This window comes from Cajanus cajan, chromosome 9, assembly GCF_000230855.2.
Source record: "Cajanus cajan strain Asha chromosome 9, NIPB_CcT2T_4, whole genome shotgun sequence".
In the NCBI taxonomy this organism is placed as follows: Eukaryota; Viridiplantae; Streptophyta; class Magnoliopsida; order Fabales; family Fabaceae; genus Cajanus; species Cajanus cajan.
The window spans coordinates 13,089,791-13,113,758 of record NC_138525.1 but is presented as its reverse complement, the minus strand read 5'-3'; the positions used below and the strand labels follow the sequence as shown (position 1 = coordinate 13,113,758).

Here is a 23,968-nt window from a genome sequence, read left to right as displayed (position 1 = left end):
ATATTTGTCACATAAAATCTACCAATTAGTATTCATATTAGTGAAAATATCACATTAAGCATAGTTAATATTACATAATTATCTCAATATATCACTTTCAGATATATTAATAGTAACTAGAAAGATTAAAATAAAATTTTTAAAAATTATAAGATTAAAATAATAATTTTAACTTTGAGAGACTAAAAATAAATTTATCCTAAATTTAAAAGACTAAAAATATATTTAAACCTAATCAATTAATTTATTATTATTATTATTATTATATATATATATATTACATTTTCTAATTTGAAAAGTAAAACTTTTGCTTGTTTAACCCTTTTAGAAGTTTTGTTGTAAAAAACAAAATAAAACTCTCTTAGAATTTCGCTGTCCAATAAAAAATTAAAAAAAAAACCCTCCTAGAATGTTTACACCTTTTTCTTCTAACGTACATTCTAAACATTTTTTTAATTAATCATTTTTATCAATATTTTTAAATTACTTTATTGACTTAAATATATTTTCATCCCCTCAAATTTAGGGTAAATCTATTTTTGGTCCCTCAAATTTAAAATTGCTGATTTTAGTCCCTATAATTTCAAAAAATCTTATTTTAGTCCTTATATTCAAATTTTGTTAAGAAATTTATAAAATATTATTACATAAAATTTACTTATTAGTGTCCTTATTAATGAAAATATCACATTAAATATGGTTGATATTGCATAACTGTCTTAATTTGTCACTTTTAAATATGTTATTGGTAACTTAAGGGAGTAAAACAAGATTTTTAAAAATTACAAAGACTAAAAACATATTTAAGCTTACTTTATTTTATCTTTATTTACATACTAAAATTATAATTATTTATTTTGTTCTAGTAAAAAAATATGCTACACATAGAGCCTTTTAATAATAAAATATTATGATATAAATTATTTATAAAAAATATTAATATAATTTAAATAATAATAAAATATTTATTTATATCAAATTTTAATATATATTTAATATATTTTATTATAAATTTTAGTTGTAGTTATATTAAATAAAAATATCTATCATATGCATTTTGCGTAGTTATATTGCAATTATGTAAATAAATATTAGGTTAAATAAAATTTTCATTCCTTAACTTTTTAAAAATTTGATTTTTAATCTCTTAATATTTTTTTGTCAACTTTTAGTCCTTCATTACTTTTTTTTTGTCGTATAAATTAGTCTTTGAAGTTAAATCTTCTTTGTTAACCGATGATGTGTGTTAATAAATCATGGAATATTGATATGCATGTAAGTGTCTAATAGATAACATATGACACATAATTTTTATATTAGTTCATGGTCAAACTGCTTTTCTTGAAAAAAAATGTTATGAAAATAACTTTTAACCACTAACTTATACATATCGTATGATTTGACATCTATTAAGTTGTCATGTGGACATTATCAGTCAAGTCAACTGTAACTTATTAGTACACATCATTATTTAATAAAGGAAACTTAATCTCAATGACCAATTTATATGTGATGAAAAATTAATGGATGCCTAAAAGTTAAAAAGAAATTGAGAAAAATTAAAAGTTGAATTCTTAAAAAGTTGAAGGACTTAAAAACCTAGTTAACATCCGAATATAATTCAAAAATTGATGATATTTTTAGAAAGGGATCTATTACAATTTCTTCAAGCCCTTTTGTCTTATAGGTTTGAAGTTAGAGGGCAAGTGTCATCCCTAATATAATCCGAGATGGGCTTGTCGAGAGGGTTTGGCCAAGAGGTTTTGGCCGAGTACTCTGAACATCAAGTTGAGAGGGTGTAATAGAGAGGTTTTGGCTTATCACCCCACCAAGCATACCTCCAATACTGAGTAACCAAACTCCCAAGGAATGCTGGATCAAATCCAACCCGAGATTCATATCTGGAATAAAACCTTATCTTTATTAGCCAAAATCACATTGATAAGTAATTACCTTATCAAATCTTGAAAATCTCAAGATCCATAAATCCATAGTAATCAAGCATGAAAAACTTAATCTTTGAGAAAAAAAAGATGCAGATTACACTTTTTGAATGCTCTACTTTTGGTTGAGCGTCTAGACAAACCTTAGACGTTCTCTAGATCGAAACAAAAATATTATTGTAATAAAATATTTCATATTTTTTATTAACTATTTTAATACTAAACTAACTAAAGTTAGAGATAATGGACTAAAAAAATACTAAGAAAATGTTAAGGAATTAAAATGACAAAAAAAATTATAGGGATTAAAACAAGATCGAGGGATATTTGCAAGAAACTAAAAATATATTTAAGATTAAATTATATTTTTAATTTAAAATAAATAATTGATATTGCGATATAAAATTATTTTTATTTATTGATAATTTATTTAAAAAATATTAAAATTTTAATTCATAAATAAACATGATAAATAAAAAAGTGAATTAGATAAGAAGTTAAAATAATATCTATAAATGTTTCCGTTGAAGAATGGTTCCTAAAAATGCTATCATGGGAAATAGCCATTCGCGTTTAATATTGCACTATACTAGTCTCCTAACAACCAAGTAGACTATCACAAACTTTTCGTACATTTGACACTCAAGACTAGAAGGTTGTGTATGGTATCATGAATCAAGCACATAAGCTCTTCACACTTTGATTCTTGAGCCTAGAGGTTATCTACCATACTGGTCTCTAAAGGTCAAGTAGCTTAATCACTTAGACTCTTTGTGCCTTTGATACTTGAGCTATTGTATACCATATCCATTTCCCATCAACCAAGAAAACTAAACATGTCCTTCGGTTGATGGTCAATTGACTTGTCAAATATGCCACATAATAAGATGCAATTGACTTCCAAACTGTTTTCGCTACAAGTAGATGGAGATAAGACATTTTACATTCATTGAATATTCTAAACTAAGACAAATCAAAGGAAGTTACATATTAGATGTCATTAGTTTAAATTATCTAAGATCGATTAATACTAAGATGCATGTTAATAAATATATATTATTAAAATGAATATTACCATCAAACATGTAAAGAAGTAACTACCCTAAAATACTAAATGATAAAATAGGTTCATAGTGAGAAAATTTCTCAAGTTTAATAAAAAAAAACTTTAGAAATGAGTGTAGAATATGATGTGCACATTAAAATAATAGTTGGATTTATTTTTACTAGTAGCATCAGTTCACTAGAAAAGAACAGGCATCATGGAAAACCGGTGTTCGTACGCACGCGTTAAAAGGAACAGTGCTCGCACGTGCTTGGCGGATTAGAATTTGGTAAAATAAATCTTGAAGTGTGCACGTGTCAACCCCAGAGGCGAAGGTTGGGATACACATGTAAAAATGTTATCCCACTCCGCTTCCCTCGCCTCGCCCCTCGCATTATATTTTCATGTGCTTTTAGCAACTTGCTACTAACCACCCTTCCTTTCTCCCCCTTTCGCAATTCCGACCCGAACCTAGCGTCGGACCCTAAACCCTCATGGGAACCGAGAGTTACACGTACATGGGACGGAGTCTGAGCCAACTCAGCATCAACGACGATTCCTCTTCCTCCGCCTTCAGCGACTGCAACAGCGACAGATCTGGCGAATTCGCCACCGCTTCATCGCAGACGCGCCGCTTCCTCATCGCCTGCGCCACCGAAAACTCCGACGACTTGATCCGCCAGCTGGTCGCCGATCTCCACTCCTCCTCCGCCGAGGATCAGAAGCAAGCCGCCATGGAAATCCGGTTACTCGCCAAGAACAAGCCGGAGAATCGCATCAAAATCGCGAAAGCCGGCGCAATAAAACCGCTGATTTCTCTCATTTCGGCGCAGGACCTTCAGCTCCAGGAATACGGCGTCACCGCGATTCTCAACCTCTCGCTCTGCGACGAGAACAAGGAGGTGATAGCCTCCGCCGGCGCGATCAAGCCGCTAGTTCGGGCGCTGAGCACGGGGAGCGCCACGGCGAAGGAGAACGCGGCGTGCGCGCTGCTGCGGCTGTCGCAGCTGGAGGAGAACAAGGCGGCGATCGGGCGGTCCGGCGCGATTCCGGCGCTGGTGAGCCTCCTGGAGAGCGGCGGGTTCCGCGGGAAGAAGGACGCGTCGACGGCGCTCTACTCGCTCTGCACGGTGAAGGAGAACAAGGCGAGGGCGGTGAAGGCGGGGATCATGAAGGTGCTGGTGGAGCTGATGGCGGACTTCGAGGCGAACATGGTGGACAAGTCGGCGTACGTGGTGAGCGTGCTGGTGGCGGTGGCGGAGGCGAGGGCGGCGCTGGTGGAGGAGGGCGGCGTGCCGGTGCTGGTTGAGATCGTTGAGGTCGGGACGCAGAGGCAGAAGGAAATCGCGGTGGTTATTCTTTTGCAGGTGTGCGAGGACAGCGTGGCTTATCGCACCATGGTCGCTCGCGAAGGTGCCATTCCTCCTTTGGTCGCTTTGTCTCAGTCCGGCACCAATCGCGCCAAGCAAAAGGTATTATTCTATTCTCTCTTCAACGCCATTTCCTCTTCTATCGCTCACGTGCATGCCACCTCCCACTTCCCTTTCCAATCGCTTCGGACCCTATTACCTCTTCACGTATTTTTATTAATTTGCATCACTTTTTACACTAGGGAATTCAACTTAAACAATTTTAATCATTTTTTTTCACCTTCTAAGAATAATTTATCTAACAATTCTCTTCTAAATTTAGAGACCAAACCAATCAAATCATTAGTCAAAAAATTAACATAGCGGTAATGTAGTAGAGTCCTATATGTGAGGACCACACGTTTCTCTTAAATGCTAAATGTAGTAAAATTAAGTAATTAAAGTAGTAAAATAAACTTTACGAAAACAAAAATACAGGAGATAGAATTCGCAAATTTGGGAAAAGAAACAAAAAAATATACGATTAGATGAAAACTTGTTTGCATTAAATTCTATATTTTTTTTTTTTTTTATTTATTGTAGAATTTTTGGAATAATGAAAGAAAATTATTTATTTATCCTTTAAAGGAAGTTGTAATGGGAGTGCCACGTCAGGGTCCTTGCACATAGCATCTCCACCCACCCACCACAAATTAGATTGCTTAATGTGTAATTAAATCTGTTTTAGTGAATATCGACTCATGTATTCCCATTGCATCGAATATGCCAATCTTATTGGTTGAGTTTTGTAATATTTTAGTCATGGGGCTTGTTTCAGTGCTCTCATCTTTGAACAATTGTTAAAATTTTATGAAATAATTTTTTATTGTTTGTGTAGGCTGAGAAACTAATCGAGCTTCTGCGACAACCTAGATCCGGCAACGGCGCTGTTTGAACATCAGAAATGGCAACAATCATTTACCACCTGGTATCCCCACCCCACCGCACCGTACGTGTGAGTAAAACAAAAACCACGTTAAAATTGTGAATTGGTTAAAGACAACAACATGCGTCCCTGAAGAGAGACGGAGAGGTAAAGTTTGTAAATATCTTCGTAACGGAGAAGCTTTGTAAAGTTTGTGCTATAAATGATACGAGTTTCAGTTTGAGTTTGGTTTGGTTTTTGGGTTATGCAAAATAATGCACTCCCACTCGACATCACTGCTTTTTTTTTTTTCCCCCTTAATTTAAGTTTTATTTTATTGCTGTGAATGTGAGAACTGATGATATCGCTTTTGGGCCCTTCTGCTATTTATGTAATTATTGCCATTATAAATGTGGCACTAGTTTATTTGGTTTTAAAATTAGATGATTAGCCGGATAACAAACAGAGAGTTCTAAAAAAATAAAGACTTCATCTATGCTTTCTAGCGAAAAGTGACAATGTGTTTTGTTTTCTTGTACTTGGATTAGGTGGGATGAGAGGTAGCATAAAAAGGAGAATAAATAAAATCAAAATGTATCGATAAAAGTCAGGAGATCTTTTTCAATTTTTTCAATATATTGTTTTATAAAAAAAATGATAATAAATAAAAATTAAAAATATTAAATAGAAGAAAAGCTCTTCATAATTGGAAAGTGCATGTCATAAAACTAGTACGGGCGAATGAGTGGAGATAATTTTTTCGGTGGATATTTAGTTAGAATTTTATAGTTGAAATAGAGATAATTGGAATGATAGTTTGAGGTTGCATTAATTAATTAGTAATAAAGAAATAAAGTGGGGGTGAAAAGGATGGTTTGAATAGAAGGTGTCCACATGGTTAGCGTGGAAGAAGGGAACAAAAATTGAAAAGGAAAGTGGGTTAGGAGTAAAGACTTTTGGAGCGGGGAGTCGTAAGCAGGTTTGGTTTGTATGGTTATTATAATTATTATGCAATGTTGTGTTTTGATTTTTACATAAACGAAAGGCATAAAGTAAAACAAAACTAGAATGGAATTGACACGTGTACTGCATTCCGTTAACGAGTAGCGGTTAGTCGTTCGGTCCCATCATGGATTATAGGATGGCTGTCTGGGAGTGTGGGTCCCTCTTTGACGCTGCTGAACTGGACTCCTTTTTTTTTTTTAATTTTATTTTTATTACGATCATTCACTTCTCACAGCAAGTCAATTAACAAACTTTACTGTGTTTAGTTTTGACAAGAGAAACAGCTGAGAATGAGAAAAATAAAAGGAAGAAAAAAGTAAAAACAGGCAAAAATTTGATAAAAATAACGTTATTTTATTTGAAATAAATATTTAAGAAATAGAAAAAATAATATTATAAAATTATTAGTTTGAATGAATAGAAAAAAATTATAATTAATAATAAAATTATAATATTATCCTTTCAATAAAATTATTATTTTTCGAATAAACATGTTTATTCAAATAAATTTTTTATAAAAAGTTTTATTACAATAAATAATTATTTATTCAAATAAAAAATTATTTATTTGAATGAAACACCTTGAAATTTCAATAAAATTACTTTTAAGAAGGGGTTTTATTCAAATAAATAGTTGTACGAGTGTTGATGAGAGTTATTTATGAAGTAAAATTTTTATTAGAGATTATTTGTTATTTCTTCTTATTTATATAGCAAAATTTATAGACATGAATTTTAACCTCTGAAAATTTCTCTTTTAACACATCTCTTATGAAACAAATCGTATACATTATTTCGTCCGATGAATTTCTTCGCTCTCCTTTCTATTTTGTCGGTGTTTCTTTCAAAGAAAACACAATGTTAGGTATGTTGCATAATTAGGGATGTAAAAAAGTACTACCTATAAAAATGTTATGAATAATTAAGGAAAAAATAGGCATTTTTTTTTACCTTTATATCGACAAATTCATTTATTTATAATAATTATCCATGTATATTCATAGATAAGTACAAAATATAAAATTTTCATGAATAGTTCCACTAAATAGAGTGGAAAACATGATATTACTGTTTGTTCTAATCCGTCCTATTACCATCCCGATTCATAACTACTATTGTTTTCTAATTCGTAACTTTGATTACCCAAACATTTTTTTATTATAAGATAAAATTTTATTTCTAATTAAAGATTCATATCAACATATTTATGAAATTCAAAGTTTTTATCTTATTTTTAATTTTGACTATATTATATTTTTAACCCTTTATAATATTTAATTTATAATTTTATTTGTAATTTTTAACTTTATAATTTTAGTTCTTCAATTTTATAAAATTCTCAATTTTGGTTTAACTAATAAATATTTTATTGACTATTAAATTTTTAATATTTATAATAATTTGACATTAAGTAGATAATATGATAATTAATATTTAATAATTTTGATAAGCAAAAGTATAATTTTTAACATTATTAAATATTAATTGTTACATAATTTACTCAATATTATATCATAATTAATATTATAATTTGAACAATTAACGTTGAACAATTAATGATTGGACTAAAATTGTAAAGAAATGTTTGTTTAAATAAATGAAAGGCAAAACCATTCTTATGGTTTATCTTTTTTGCTTAATTGGTTTAATTTAATATTTTTATCACTATTACATTAAACTTTTTTAACATCACACTTATACTTATTAAAATACTCTTATAGATTCAATTAATAAGTTATTGTAACATTTATTTTTTTTAAAAAAAGATTACTATAGATTATCATACACAAATTAAACTTTGACCAAATTTACTATAGGCCTGTTATTGATATATGGAAGTTACTTTTTATTTCATGTTTTATATATGTAGTGCACTTGATTAATTACACCTTATTTCATATAGTTTTTGTAATGCTTGGTAGGGATGATAATGTAAGGATTTCACAGATCACTATATTTAGTATAACACAATTATTACATAACAAAAAAACATAAAATCATCTACTAGACTAGGGTTCTCATGCAATAATCACCTGAATATTCATGCAATAGATTTATGTATAGGGTGCACATAAAATAGTTCCTTTCAATTTAACTAGAAAACATAAAGCCCCGGGTGGGGTTACATATATACCCTCTCTCTCTCTCTCTCTCTCTCTATATATATATATATATATATATATATATATATATATATATATATATATATATACACACACACACAATATACATCAAAATATACAAAAGATTAAAATCATAAAATCTATCGTTGATTAAGCGTCCATACACAACCATATCCCATGTAGCCTCACTAGTGACCACATCCCAAAAACCTTGAATAGGTTGATGGACATGCCCCTCAACTCCTTCACCTTATGATCCACAACAACAACTGGTTGTTTTTCATAGGTTAGATTCTCCTTCACTTGCACAACATCAGACTCAACCACATGATTTAGTCATGAATATATTTCCTCAATTGGAAGACATGAAACACATCATGCAAGTTAGATAATAATGGTGGTAAAGCTAACTGATATGCCACTGGACCTACATGACAAAGGATCTAATAAGGCCTAATAAACCTTGGTTGGTATTGTCAACTTTATTGTCCTTCCCACTCCAATAGTTATTCTCACCTTGAGAAATACATGCTCCCCTTCCTAAAAATCCAAAGACTTTCTCCTCCTATCAGAATAAGACTTCTATCTACTCTGAATAGTCTTTACCCTTTCCTAAATCATCTTCACCTTTTTTGTAGTTTTTGAACTAACTATGGTCACACCACAATTGATTCCCATCTTTATAGCAACACAAAGGAGTTATACATCTTCTCCCACGGAGCCAGGATTTCAATACTGGGGGGCCGAGAATAAATAATATATAATTTATAATAAATGAAAATTAAAGTAATATATATGTATATAAAAAAAAATTAAAATTGTTGGGGGGCCGTGGCACCCGTAGGTCCCCCCTTGGCTCCGTCCTTGCTCCCATACAAGGTCTCAAAAGGTGCCATGTTAATACTAACATGAAAATTGTTGTTATAAGTGAACTCCACTAAAGGCAATACATCCTCTCAACTACCAAGATGAATGAAACACAGGCCCTCAACAAATTTTTCAATGACTAAATAGTCTTCATTGAATGTTCATCTATTTATGGGTAATAAGCAAAACTTAACCTTAATTTTATCCCCAAAGCTTGGTGTAAACTCTACCAAAACTTGGAAGTGAACCTCGGATCTCTATCTACAATAATACTAGAAGGCATCTCATGCAACTATACTATCTCCTTGATATACAATTTAGTAAGCTTTTCCAATAACCACTTAATTTTGATAGGTAAAAAATGCGGACACTTAGTCAACTTATCAACTATCACACTAGTGCAAAAAGAGTCTTTTACGTCACCTAAATTACGTCGGAATAGGCCAACACCGACGTTATAAAAACGCGGTGGTAGAATGGTAAATAAAGAGAAGCTAATTTATGTCGGCCTGGTGGGGGTCCGACGTAAATTAGCAATTCTACGTCGGCTTGTATACTGCTCCGACGTAGAATTGCTAATTTACGTCGGACCCCCACCAGGCCGACGTAAATTAGCCTCAATATTCTCATATTCCCGCGCGCCTTCTACTCTCTAAAAGGATCGTTCACGCATGGAGAATTCAAAATTTTAAACCCAAACTCATCTCCCGTTTCCTTCTCAAATCGTGGCTCTTCGTTCATCTACATTTTGCTCTCTTCTTTGTTTTCTTCACTTTTCTTCACAACAAGGTACCCATTTCCTATTTTCTTTGTTTTCTTCACTTGACACAATGTTTTCTCACTGAAAAAAATGGATTTTTTCATGTTTAAGGTTGCATTTGTCCTCGTGAGGGTCTTTAAGGTAACCCATCTTCTTCTACTTACTACTTTCTTTGTGCATTCTGAGTTTTTGAAGCTGGAGAAGGAAGTGGCCAAGTCCAGGTTGGAGAACGGGCCGTTCTGGTTGGAGAACGGCCCATTCTCCTTGTAGAACGGGCCGTTCTCCATGAAGAACGGGACGTTCTCCATTCAGAACGGGACATTCTCCATTTAGAACGGGCTGTTCTCCATGAAAAACGGGCCGTTCTGCTTGCTTGCAGTCATTTTTCTTTTTCTTTTTTTTTTAAATTTTTTACAACTTTTTACGTCAGACCTAGTAATGTCCGACGTAAATTTACGTCAGTTTTCGCGCCCCGACGTAAATTTACGTCTCCCGCTTCTACGTCGCAACGTTTTCCGACGTAAAACCCCCTAAAATGACCGACGTAAAATCTATATTCTGTACTAGTGTCACCTAGATAGCATCATTATTCCTAGTAGATTTAGGCAATCCAACTATGAAATCCATAGTAATGCTATCTTAATTCCGTTCTAGGATCTCCATCAATCATTGTAAACCACCTAACTTCTGATGCTCCACCTTAGCTTTTTAACAAGTTAGACAAGATGTCACACACTCTGCCACCTCTCTTTTCATACCAGACCACCAAAATTTTTTCTTGAGATCTTGGTACATCTTAGTTATATCAAGATGTAGACTAAGCTGTCATAATCTTAAGGTAGACAAATTTTGCCCTTAAACCTCAAAATCCCATCTCCCTCGACATCAAAACCCACTATCTTCTCAATGCCCAACAAATCTCTAGTCTTCCTCAAATTCAACTCTTGCATTTATTTTTCTTACACTTGCTCTAAGAATTCATTAGTAGTGGTACTCATTCCACAACTAATGTGATCTTGAGCCAACTTTACACAGAGATTCAAATCCTTGAACTTCTAAACTAGCTCCAACTCTTTAATCATGAAGGATGAAATGTGGATGGATTTCTTACTTAGTGCATTAGCGACTACATTTGCCTTTCTAGGATGATATATCAATTAGAAGTCATAATCCTTCAGAAATTCCATCCACCTCATTTGCCTTATATTCAACTCCTTTTGGTCAAACAAGTACTTCAAGTTCTTATGATCATTGAAAACATTAAACTTGACTCTAAGGATGGAAAATAAACTCGTACCCGTGGGTAATACCCAAACTCGTCCTGACTTTGACTGGGTACGGGTAAAACCTGATATATTAAACCGGGTACGAGTACGGGTATGTGTATATACTTACCCGTCCATACCCGTCCTCGTCCCCATCCCTGATTTAATACCATCCCCGATTTAATACCCATCCCCAATTTAATTGTGTTAAAGAATTTTAATATTTTATTATGTATAATTATTTATTATAATGGAAAACATTTATAGTTGTTTAATTATTAAGAAATAGAGAAACAACCTAATTATAATTGTAATATAATGGAAAAATAATTTAAAAATATTATGTATTTTTTTGCAAAAATAAAATAAAATAATTTTTTACGGGTACGAGTATATCCGATACCTGACGAGGACGGGGATGAGGATGAAAATTATATACCTGACGGGTATGGGGATGAGTACAGGGATGGGTTTGAGTTGCGGGGACGGGAACAGGTATCATGAAACCCGTACCCGACCCGCCTCGTTGCCATCCCTATTTGACTCCATATAAGTAATGTCTCTAGATATTCAAGGCAAACACCATAACTGTCAACTCTAAGTCATGAGTCGGATAATTCCTCTCATGAACCTTTAACTACCTTTGTTGCATAAACACATACCCCAACCTTGATGAAAAACATCATAAAACACATCAAAAGACTCACTAGGGTTGGATAACACCAAAATTAGGAAAGTAGTCAACTTTCTCTTCAACTCCTAAAAACTTTTCAAATTGATAAAAATAACATTTTTAAATTTTTTTTTCTAAATTTAAACTGTTGTGACAGACAATTTTATTTATACAGCTTTTTTAATTGAAGACAGTTAAAATGTTTTCTCAAATAAGCTGTTAATATACTAATCTTGCATACAATCATTTTATACGTATATAAAAACGATTTGTAATGATTGCGTATCAAATATTTATAATATGTTTAATTCTCACAACACTTTTTATATAACTTATATAAAGCAATCACGAACCTTCTGACTTATATTAAACATGTGATAATGCCAAAATGCGGTTCACTAAAGGATATAATACCACACGTTTACTAAAGTAAATTAAAACTAACACGACAGCCCAACCAAAGTCCCATATGTTTTTTTTTTTTTGTATTTTAATGTGAGATAATTTAAGCAAGCAAAGCTAAATTTTTGGCCCATCAATAAAAAATGTTTATCATTAATTTTTATGAAATAAAAAAATAACATATATTAAAAAAATTGTTAGAAAAAATATAATATCATAATAGTTTGGTTAAATTAAATTTAATTATATATCAATTCATCTCACATACTTAATTGTGGGAATGGAACAATATAGTTTAAAGTTCTTTTCAAATTCCAACATCATTTTGTTTTTTAAAATTAAGCTTTTTATTATAATGGTAGTAGTTAGTTGTTCGGCTGCATCAAGAAATGCCAATTGTTTCAACCTTTGTGGTTTGACAATTTCGAATCATACTCTGTAGATGAACCTGCATTGACCATCCCTAGTGAATAAAAAAGATAGATCTAATGAAGAAACATTCTCTCCATAAGATGCTATAAAAAAAAAAAACTGTACAATGATAATTTCTCAGAAATAACATGCATATGCTATATCGATGTTACAATAAAATTCATTTATAGGAAGTGTTGTTGCTATTTGCTATTGCACGTTATCGTTTAATTTGTTCACAGGGTGTCATCATTTCCGGTGAGATTTTATTGAATACATGCCAAAATTATGGCAACGAAAAAATCAGACTCCAAAGTTGACGACTTCAATTTCAATCGTCAATTAAAATCTAAGTTCAGACACATTTGGCACGTGCAGGGTGGAAAAAATTCTCCTAAGCAAGTAAAAACGGTGGATTCTGTTTTACTCATTGTTTTGATTGAGATCCACTACATACATGAGCAAAAGAAAAGAGTTGTATCGAAAGTCATGTGGTAGAATTTAAATAGGATTATGTCTAATAAATTTTAAGTCTAGGACAAATTTTTTATTTAAGTTTTATTTTTATATACTTAATTAAGTTTTCATTTTAATTTTTAAACTTTAAACAATAAATTTGTCAATTAAATTTAATAATTAAAAATTTTTAACATCTCATTCAATAATAATTCGTTGAGTCACTATTTTGCAACTTAGTATCAAAATACATCTAAAAACTTTAATTTTGAAAAAAATAATGACATAATTACAAGTATTGTTTATAATATTTTATAAATATATATTGTAAGCGTTTAAAAAAATATTTTTTTAATATAATTTAATATTTATAATGGAGCACTAATTTGTTGTGTTTTTTTAGTAATATCAAATTAAAGAAAAAAGTCATGTTCACTAATATATAAAATTAATAACAATATTTCTTTCAAAATCTTATTTATTAAAATTCAAATAAAATTTTTCAAAGTGATTTCATATTTTTTTTCCGATAGGTTGTGAATAAAATAAAATGATATTTATATAAAATAATCAAAATTAAAAAAATATCAATTTTTTTAGAAGAACTAAAAGAATAATCTTTACACAATTATTCTTAAGATCTTACCACTATCATTTTCATTAATATTTTTAAATAGATTATATTATTTTTATGAAATTTAATCTTTACATTCATTCAATATCATTTTTTTATTCAAATCAAAACAAATGCAATAATTTTTGTAACATTTTGAATACACCTGAATGAGAGGGATCCATAAACTATACAATTGATAATGATTTAAAAAAATTAATTAATATTATTTATATTAATAATATGCATATACTTTTTTGTGCTAATCACTTAAGTACTCCATAATTAAGTATGTTTAACTTGGAACAATTTAGATATGATTGACCTTTAAAGAAGTTAATGACCTTTCCTTAACCACAACCCTAAGTTTAGAGTAGTATATATAAAATCCTATATTTGAATCTCATAGCCATCATTATAATATCTACAAAAAGAAAAAGCTCATAAATATAGTAACCTAATCACTAATTAGTATATATTATTGCATGAGAACTTTAGAAGAAAGTGTCAGAAGATAATTTAGCTATCCTAAAATGTTGCTCGTCTACATTATAATTTTATTGATGAATGTAGATTTCTTCATCTACTTGTTTGATCTATAGGCTTAGAAAGAACTTTACTTCTCTCATCATACTCATTTCAAATTTAGTATGCATTAACTTTGAGAAATTCTTTCACATTAGTAAGTCCAAATATAATATCATCAACATAAATTTGTACAATAATGAAATTATTACCAAGAATTCTTTTCTAAAAATAAAGGTGTCTACCTTGCCTCTCAAAAAACCATTATTCATAAGTCATTTAATCTATCATACCAAGTCCTTGGTGCTTGTTTTAGAACATATAATGCTTTTCTTAGTTTATAAACATGGTCTATGAAGTGTGGATTTTCTTTGTGTGAGTTGTTTTCCACTTTTGAAAGTGTGAAGGAGTTGGAAGATTAACCGCTCCCTTTAACTGTGCTTCTTGTCTTATCCTCATCTTTTCCTTAATTTTCTTCTTCTCAAACAAGGCATAACCCCCACGAGACAATATGTGGGGGGCATTGTGTTGCTTCTGAATTTTGTAACACCATGTATTTTTTTATAAAAAAGTAAAATTATATTTTTAGAAAATAATTTTAAAAAGATCAAGATACCACTAAATTTGGGTGTGGTTGGAGGATATTCCAAAGATTTCTTTTAGGACCCGTTATGGTCACTATAAGTATTTGGTTATGTCATTTGGTGTGACCAATGGACCTAGAGTTTTCATGGACTACATGAATAGGATTTTCCATCCCTACCTTGGCAAGTTCGTAGTAGTCTTCATAAAAAACATTCTTGTATATTTTAAGACTAGATAAGAGAATGTTGAGAATCTTATAGTAGATTACAAATCCTTAAGGATAAGTAGTTGTATGCTAAGTTGTTCAAGTATGAGTTTTGATTGGATATCTAGAGCTATATACGTGTTATTAAGGTGATCTTAATTTTTTTTAAAAAGTATAAAACAATTATATGAAACTTTTGTGTAGACTTAAATAGTTAATTATGTCATATATTATTTTTAAAAATTATAAAAATACATCATTTCAACCTAAATTTGACAACTTGATTTGTGCTCATAATTTGATCATAACTTGGGTTCTAGACCTCCTTTTAAGATGATTCTAACGAAATTTGAAAGCTAATATTCAAGGCTACAATTCTTATGAGGATCACAAAACCTAATTCTGACGTTATCAAGCTCAATGAGACGTTTTTCGCACTCGAAATAGAGAGAATAAAACCCTCTCTACATACAAATAGCCTCAAATGGTGCCCATAAAGGTCCATTTGACACCTGGTGCCACAAGAATAGGGAACACTATGTATAATCACATTCAGTGCCATAAATTTATGCTTGATGTGACACCAGTTCATGAAAAACTTCTAGGATGTGCGAAAGTCACACATTATGAAACCAAAACCCCCAAACTCCAAACTAATAGGTAAAAATCACAATTAAAGCCTAATACTACTCTATTATATCATCAATTACTCAAATCCAACATCAATTTCACCTATTCATGCAATTAGCATCAATCTCCACTATGCTTTATAAATCAAGAGTTTCCTACAAGAACCACAGGCTCTCATCGATTTCCAAACAATTTAAATTACATGAAATTAATTACACAATTCAAATGTCACATATAAAACACATAATAAGAGTACTTAACACAAATTCACAGTTTATAAATTAGAATTGTGATTTTTCCTTCATAGTTTACATGAACAAAGATTGAGGATTTATCTCACTACCCACCATGCAAGTCACTCTAATTTTAGAGCACAAACTGTGAATTTGGAGAAGTGTAAGAAAGATGAGAAAGAGTAAAAAGGAAAGCTAACTTTAAACCCCCATAAAAACTCCTTAACTTATGTTTAATCCATTAGAAAATCACATAAACCACAATTATACTTTCCTTCCCTTTGATTAATTAAAACTTATAAATAATATATAAAATAAACATATTTCTTCCAACACAATTATAAATAAAATAAAAAATATAAAAAAATTATAATAAAAACACATGTTTTTTCAAATATTTATTATAATAAAATAACTTTACAAAATTTTTTTAATTAAAAATACTCATAATTATTTTAAAAGTTTTTGAATTATTTCTTAAAATTTATTTAATTAATAAAAATATTTTTTTTAATAATTTTAGAAAATTTGGATGGTTAGATTCTTGGAACCCCACCTTTCCACTAGCAAAAGCTAATTGGCATAACAACCTTTCTTACCCACAAACACTTTCGAAACTTTGGGCTTCTCATGACTTGGGCTCAACAACGGGTATCTATCACTTCCTTCCCCTAGAAGGACAACCTTGTCCCCAAGGCTAAAATGAGGAAATTAACTACACAAGTTCATTTCATCCCCAGATGTTGCGTCCTTCATAGTCAAACCCTTCCACTGCACTAAAAGTTGTCTCTCGTAATATAGTTGGTAATGTTGCCTCTACTTTGTGATTCTCAATAGCCTTCTTAAGTAGTGAGATATGGAATACAGGGTAAGCCCGTGAAGTAGGACGTAATTGAAGTTTGTAGGTTATAGTCCTATATTTCTCCAATACTTGAAAGAGCCCTTAATATTTTGTAGCTAGTTTTCTTTATATATATATATATATTCTACACACAACAGACTGTTGTTTATATGGGCGTAACTTAAAAAAAAAATAAAAATAAACCCACTCTCTAACCCCAAATACTTGCATTTTTTTGCTTTTATCTGTGTATACTTCTTCATATGCTCTTAAGCCTCCGTTAAATTATACTTTAACTGGTTTAAAGCCTCATCCCTATCTTATAATTCTCTAGCCACAACTTCCACCTCCCAGCACAAATCGAACCACAGTTGGTGGTTTTCTTCCATATACCACTTCAAGTAGTTCCTGTAGTTATATGAAAGGTGGTGGTGTACTTGTACATAATTCAGACCAGCCCTTGTGTTGTTCAAAACTAAAACATCTCAGATATGTCTCTAAGCATCTATTTATCACTTCGGTTTGCACATCAATCTTCAGATGATAAGAAGACATTTTTAACACCGTTCCTTGCAATTTAAATAGCTCCTGCCAAAAGATGCTAAAAAATTGATGGTGGCATTCCATGTAACCACACCTCACACCACTTCTCTTGCAAAAACAGCACCCACATGTCTAACAGAGTATGGATGTTTAAGGAATATGAAGTGAGCATATTTGGGCAAACATTCAACAACTACAATTAATGCATCATATCCTCTAGATTTAGGTAATCCAGTAATGCAATCAAGTGAAATATCTTCGCACATCTGCTTGGGAATGGGTAGGGGTTGTAATAATCCGTAAGGAGAGGTGGCTGAATACTTCTGTCGTTGGCTCACGTCACAAGCTTTACAAAATCCTTAATTTTTGTTCTTCATACCAATCCAATACAGATTCCCTGCTATTCTCCTATGTCCTCAAAAATTCAGAATGTCCACCAGATGAAGAGGAATGAAAATCTTCCAAAAGAAGTGGGCATGAAAGATGATGAAGAAAGTATTACTAACCTGTCCTTATAAAACAAAACTCCCTTTTGAAGGATAAACCCGCGTCTTGAATTATAATCTATTTGTAAGTCATCAATTATTTGTTTCAGAACATGATCCCTCGTTTCCTCATTTATAATCTCCATCCTTTGGTCCCAAATAGGTGAAGAAACCAACACCTTAAGATCCTCTTCCTCATGAATATGAGATAAGAAATTTGCAGCCTTGTTCTCAAGTTTCGGTTTATAAACCACTTCAAATTGGTAACCCAACAACTTATATATCCAACAAATGTTGATAACAACTAGCCACCCGTTGCTGCACAAATGTTTCAAACTTTCTTGGTCAGTAAAAACAACAAAACTTCTACCCAAATTCCAAAAGATAATGTCAGTATCATATTGCTAGCACAAGAGCCATCAATTCTTTCTCATACGCTGATTTGGACAAGTTATGATTTACAAAAGCCTTACTGAAATATGTGATTGGCCTTCCTGGAGCATTCATTAACTGATCGACATTACTTGGTACTCATAATGCCCTTAATGAGTTATAAATGTTGTCTTGTAAACACCTTCCTCTTTCATCTCTATTTGGTAATACTAGGACATAAAATCTAATTTTTTAAAATAGAAGGTTCCATGCAATTAATCTAAGATTTCATCCACCACCGGAATAGGAAACTTATCAAGAATTGTCACTTTGTTTAGAGCACGATAGTCAACACACATTCATCAAGAAGAATCCTTCTTAACTATTATGACTGGCCTAGAGAAGGGATTGGAGCTATGCCTAATAACTCCCTCTTGCAGAAACTCAGTAACTTATTTTTCTATCTTATTTTTATACAAGTGAGGATACTGATATTGACAGGCCCTACTCCCAGTAGCAGCTCAATTGCGTGCTCAATTTCCCTGTTAGGCAACAACCCAATAATTTCCTTAAAAATATCAGGAAACACATCAAGTAACCTTGTGAGTTCCTATTGCTGCACCAAATTCAAGTGTTGATCACCCTCACTTGACGCAATTGCCTTTTGCCCCAACTCTCCTCAATCTTCATAATCAATTTCCTTCACAAAAAAAGGTTATGCAGTATGCACTGAACATCAATGCTGACAAGAAGTTATATATTTTTATTCAATCACAAATTAATATGTGAGGTGAATTTGTTTACTTTTACAAGTATGACTTTTTATTCATTGATAATGTGAATGAATCACTGACAATTAGGTGCTTGGATTCTAATCTAAAAACCTTAAAGGTAGATAAAAGAAGTAATTATTTGTTATTTTTAAGTACATTTCTACATAAAAAATTATTAAAACTTGGATCCAATGAGAATCCATACACGCATTAAATCTTTAAAATATTAAAAAATATACGAAAATTATTTATTTTTATTTTGTATTAAAAACTTGTACCCAGGAATATATAACAAAAATCAACGTAAAAGATTTTACTTTTATTTACCCAATCGTATATTACAAATTTACGTTTTTACTCTAAAAAGAAAGTATTTTTAACATTTATTTTCTTCCTTATTAAATCGTGTAACTTCTTTTACATTAATTCTTTTTAATTAATAACATTTTGTCTTGCAAACGCTGTTACTTAATTTAATTTAAATTTCATTTCTATTTTGATATATCAAATTTTAATTTAATATTATTATAATTTTATTCAATTATAGTTTGAATATAATTTTTAAATATTTTATTTTGCTACACCTATTAACAAAATTTAATCACTTATTTTGGTTGAAAAATTTATTGTTATAACATTTAATTTTAAAAATATTATCTCTTTAATTTAATTTAATACTATAAAGTATTCATCAAATATATTAAATATATTATGTTTAATTAATTATTTATGATTTTTACTTAAATTTAAAAATATTTGTAATAGCATTAGCAGATAACGAAGCTCAATTACGGAAATCCAGCATTTATTCAAAGATCACCGATCTAAATTCTGATTCTAAAGCAGGACCATCCGATACCCACCTAAGAAGTAAAGAAGGGGTTTAAATCTTTAATGATTAAAAATTATTTCTATTCACATTAAAATAAAATAAAAACTAGCTTAACGAAATTCGTTTATTATTTAAATAGAAAAAGAGAACAAGATTCCGTCAATCGGAATGCATTAGGTGGACTTTGACAAATAATCATTTGTGTTCTTTCTCCTTCTTCTTTATTCTTTCAGTCACAGCACTTAAAAAAAGTTATTATAATTTTATATATATATATATATATATATATATATATATATATATATATATATATATAAGTTATCTTATATTTATTTGTAGAAAAATACAACAAACTCCTAATTTGAATCCTGAATTTAGTAAATGTTATCACTTTAACCCCTATGACTTAGATTTAACAAAATATAAATTTGTATTTGGTGAATTTATAATTCATGATTCACATTGGTTCATTTGTTTATGAAAACACTGTATTAAATTTAACAAATGTACACATGAGGTTTGTTAAGTGGTTGTCTGGTATTTCGGTTTTTGCAACACACGTCCCAACAATTTACGTGTACAGGGATAATTTTGAAAACTTTTAAGAATAATCATCGATAGTTGTGGATCCTCTAATTTACTTCATGAATTTGACACCCATCATCATATTAGTCATATTGAATTTTATAAAGTTAAAAGATTAATAACTTTTATTCCATCCTTTGCATTAATCTAAATATTAATTTATATGCTATTTTGAATGGAGTACCCTAACTGAAATCTGAAGTACCTTCATCGCACACAAATTTTCTCTGACTTGAGACCTACTTAGATTGTGAATATTACAATCATGTGTGAAATTCCTCACTATACATTGGATGGAGATTGTCACCATGCTCTACAAAGACGAACAACATAACCTTAAGACATGACATCACACTAACCCGCAATCTCGTGCACAAAAAGCATTATGCACTACTATGTTTTGCCACTACATTATGGTATTTTATTGGAACTAACGTAGAAAAAACCTTTAAAGTTTTTCATGCACACAATAGAACAATTTTATTGAAACTTTTACTTCCGTATCATTTTCACACATTCTAAAGATACTACTTTCAATCCCACAAAATTACAAGATTCAAAATTAAATGAGATTATTCTCTTAATTAAGCATTTTGTATAATGGATAGTGATTAGTCATTATGCATAATAATGTCACTATATAAACAAACCCTATCATCTATAATGACATTTTTTTTTTTCAAAATTAGGGGCGAATCTCTCTATCCAACAAATATATAAATCACACTTTAGAGTAAGAATACTCACTCCTTTTTACCTCGATGAACACTAGACAAGTAACACAAAACTCTAAGGTAATTTTTTTCGTACTTTCCAAGCAATTCTTCTATTCTAGAGAGAATATATCATGTGCATAAAAAAAAAAGTGGAAAACTAATTGAAATGTTTGAGCATTTGTGCAAACTAGATTATCAAAGAAATAATCATTGAATAATCAACTGTGTCATTCTTCATAACAACAATCTATGTTATTCTTTTTTTCCTTCGACAAGTAATGTTGACAAATTGTTATTGTATCTTGAGTATTATCCTCAATATTTCTTTGTCAATGTTGTCTTCAAGTTCCTCACTTATAATTTGGTTAAAAAAGAATCAAATTTTGTGTCGAAATCCATTACATGGAAGACTTAAATTTGAACTTAAAGAGAGAATAAAATGGAGGTTTTGATAAATAAATAAAAAATTGTGAATGAGATGCAACAAGTCTAGATCAATTATATAGTATTATGAATAATGACTAATTTCCTAACAACTAGTTCTGTAACATCTAGTTTCATAATAGCTAGTTGCATAACAGATAAATTAACAACAACTGGTTTCTTAATCATAATTTAAAAATAAAGTTATAACTGATAAAGATTAATTAAAATAAAATTAGCCTAATTTGTGATAGTTTAACAACTTTTTGCCTAACTTGTAATAAAATTCAATTAAAATAAAATTACAATAATAATTATTGTCCTAACTTGCGGCTAATAAAATTTCAAGCTAATTCATGATCTTCAAGTTGTTTATCAATCATCCCAGATGTCCCTCAAGAGGACTTTGTACATCTTATTGAAGCTAACTACTTCCTTCGCTTCAACCAAATTGTTTCACTACATCACTTTTCTTTTTCCATTGTTTTTTCTATATTACCTAACTCATTTTTGTTGGAACATGTTTCAACAACTTTTGCTTTATTCTTCCTTTTCATTTCCTTTTGGCCTATTGGACAGGACATTGGTATTGTTAGGTCATATCCTTCAGAATCAATTGACGCATCTGTCTTAGAAGACATTGAGGGTAACTTGGATTTAGAAACTTTGTTTTCTTTAAAAAGCTCTTCGTTGATTTTTCATTTTGACTCGTCTCTTAACAACTACCATGTATGCTCAAAATTGAATTTATCACCCATATATTATGAGTAAATCTTATATGCATTTCCATGATGTCTTTCTCTAAGCTTCCACTTGTTCTTTGATCATGAGCTTGTTTGTAACAACTGACAAACAATTGAATTGCTTTATTGATATGAAACCATCAATTTTTCAATTGATTTGGTTTCCTTTCTAGAAATTGATTGCGGTAACTATTATAATTATCTCTAATTCTTATATAGAAACTATTTCCTATTTGTCAACTCCTACAATTGGATCCTTCAAAATGTTGAGTCATGATTAAATAAAGAGTGTGTTCTCTTCCATTATGATGCTAACACATGATTTTATTGAGTAAATAATCCTTCTTGTTGTCCCTCTACATCAAGTGTGATATTGTCTTGCTCAACCTATGACTTAGACATTGATCTGATTTGTGATTTTGTTTCCTTAACTAAACGCTCCACACCTTTTTTGAAAACCATTAGAGGCATATACCACATAGTAGGATTGGTTAGTGGTGGAGGATACATAAAATAGAAGGAATTTGGAGAATCATCATTGGTAGAGGATAGTGGTGTTGGATACAGGAAATAGTAAAAATTTGGAGAATTATCATCAGTAGAGGATGATGGTGGTGGATATATAAAATAGTGAAGATTTCAAGAATTTTCACTGGTAGAGGGTGGAGGTGGTAGTTGGTTTTGCAAATAGTTAATGTATCTTTGAAAATTATATTGATTGGGTTCCATATACTAGAACGCAAAGAAAATTAGAGATGAATAAGAATACAAAAGTGAAAATTTGTTGATAAATTAAGTTCAAAATTATGTCAATAATGAATCAATTTATAGAACCATTTTAAACCACTAACATAGTAAAATTTTGGAATAGATGTGATCAAAATGCTTTTTTTTTTTGTACCAAAGCTATTAAAATACTATGGTATATATAAAACGATAAATAAAAAAAAAAGACCTGTGGCCATAGTCTTTTCAACCAAAGAGTAGTCTGATCAAACAAAAGGGTGATATCATCAACTACATTGAGTTTTCTCTTTCAAGACTGTAGTTCTCTTTCTTGGAGAAATTCTCTCCTTGTGAACTTTTATTAATTGTGGCAAGTTCTTCACCATTTTTGTTTATCTTCCTTGAAGTGGTGCACTTCTCTTCTATTATCCTCCACCATTTGCATATTTCTTTTGAGTTTTAAGATCCATAGAAAAAGATTGGGAGTAAATTGAAGCTAGTTAAAGAGAATCCATAACTTTTTTGGTAATGCATTAATTATTACTTTAAAATTAAAACAAGTGTTTAGTAGGTAGTTTAATTTATTTTGAGTGGGTATTTTGATTTAATCTATTTTAAAAATAGTGGATGGTCAAGTTGTTATATTTATTTTAATTTTGAATTATTTTTAAAATTTTGCAACTATTCATGTCCCTTCAAATTCATTCCTTTTACATTTTTTTTATTTATTTTCACTCTTCCACTTTCAACATTTCTCTATTATCCTTTCCTATCCTCAAGATCCTTCTCCTTTCCTGATGACATAGTGTCTACCACTAAGCTTATCACAAGATAATGTCAAGGAGGATACAAAAAAAATGGGCTTGGGATGAAGATAGAAGGCCTAGGCCCTTAAGTTACAAGCTTGTCTCATA

The 23,968-nt window shown here is 30.7% G+C and overlaps 1 protein-coding gene and 1 long non-coding RNA gene across 2 annotated transcripts; one reads left to right on the top strand and one right to left on the bottom strand.

Annotated features, from left to right (window-relative positions):
- Positions 1 to 1,549: 1,549 nt before the first annotated feature.
- On the bottom strand, positions 1,550 to 3,370 carry LOC114916881 (uncharacterized). Its single transcript, XR_003805531.2, has 2 exons — positions 3,231 to 3,370; positions 1,550 to 1,901 (listed from the first exon to the last, which is right to left on the bottom strand). It is a non-coding gene; the product is annotated as an uncharacterized LOC114916881 (long non-coding RNA).
- On the top strand, positions 3,237 to 5,639 carry LOC109813906 (ARM repeat superfamily protein). Its single transcript, XM_020378197.3, has 2 exons — positions 3,237 to 4,460; positions 5,236 to 5,639. The coding sequence occupies exons 1-2, from the start codon at positions 3,483 to 3,485 to the stop codon at positions 5,290 to 5,292; spliced, it is 1,035 nt and encodes a 344-aa protein (XP_020233786.2). The 5' UTR covers positions 3,237 to 3,482; the 3' UTR covers positions 5,293 to 5,639.
- The last annotated feature ends 18,329 nt before the right edge of the window (positions 5,640 to 23,968 follow it).

Bases quoted from the DNA above. Each gene is read 5' to 3' on its own strand.
- LOC109813906 (XM_020378197.3), top strand. From the start codon at position 3,483: ATGGGAACCGAGAGTTACACGTACATGGGACGGAGTCTGAGCCAACTC. The intron at 4,461-5,235 runs GTATTATTCTAT...TTGTTTGTGTAG, and splicing joins CCAATCGCGCCAAGCAAAAG to GCTGAGAAACTAATCGAGCT.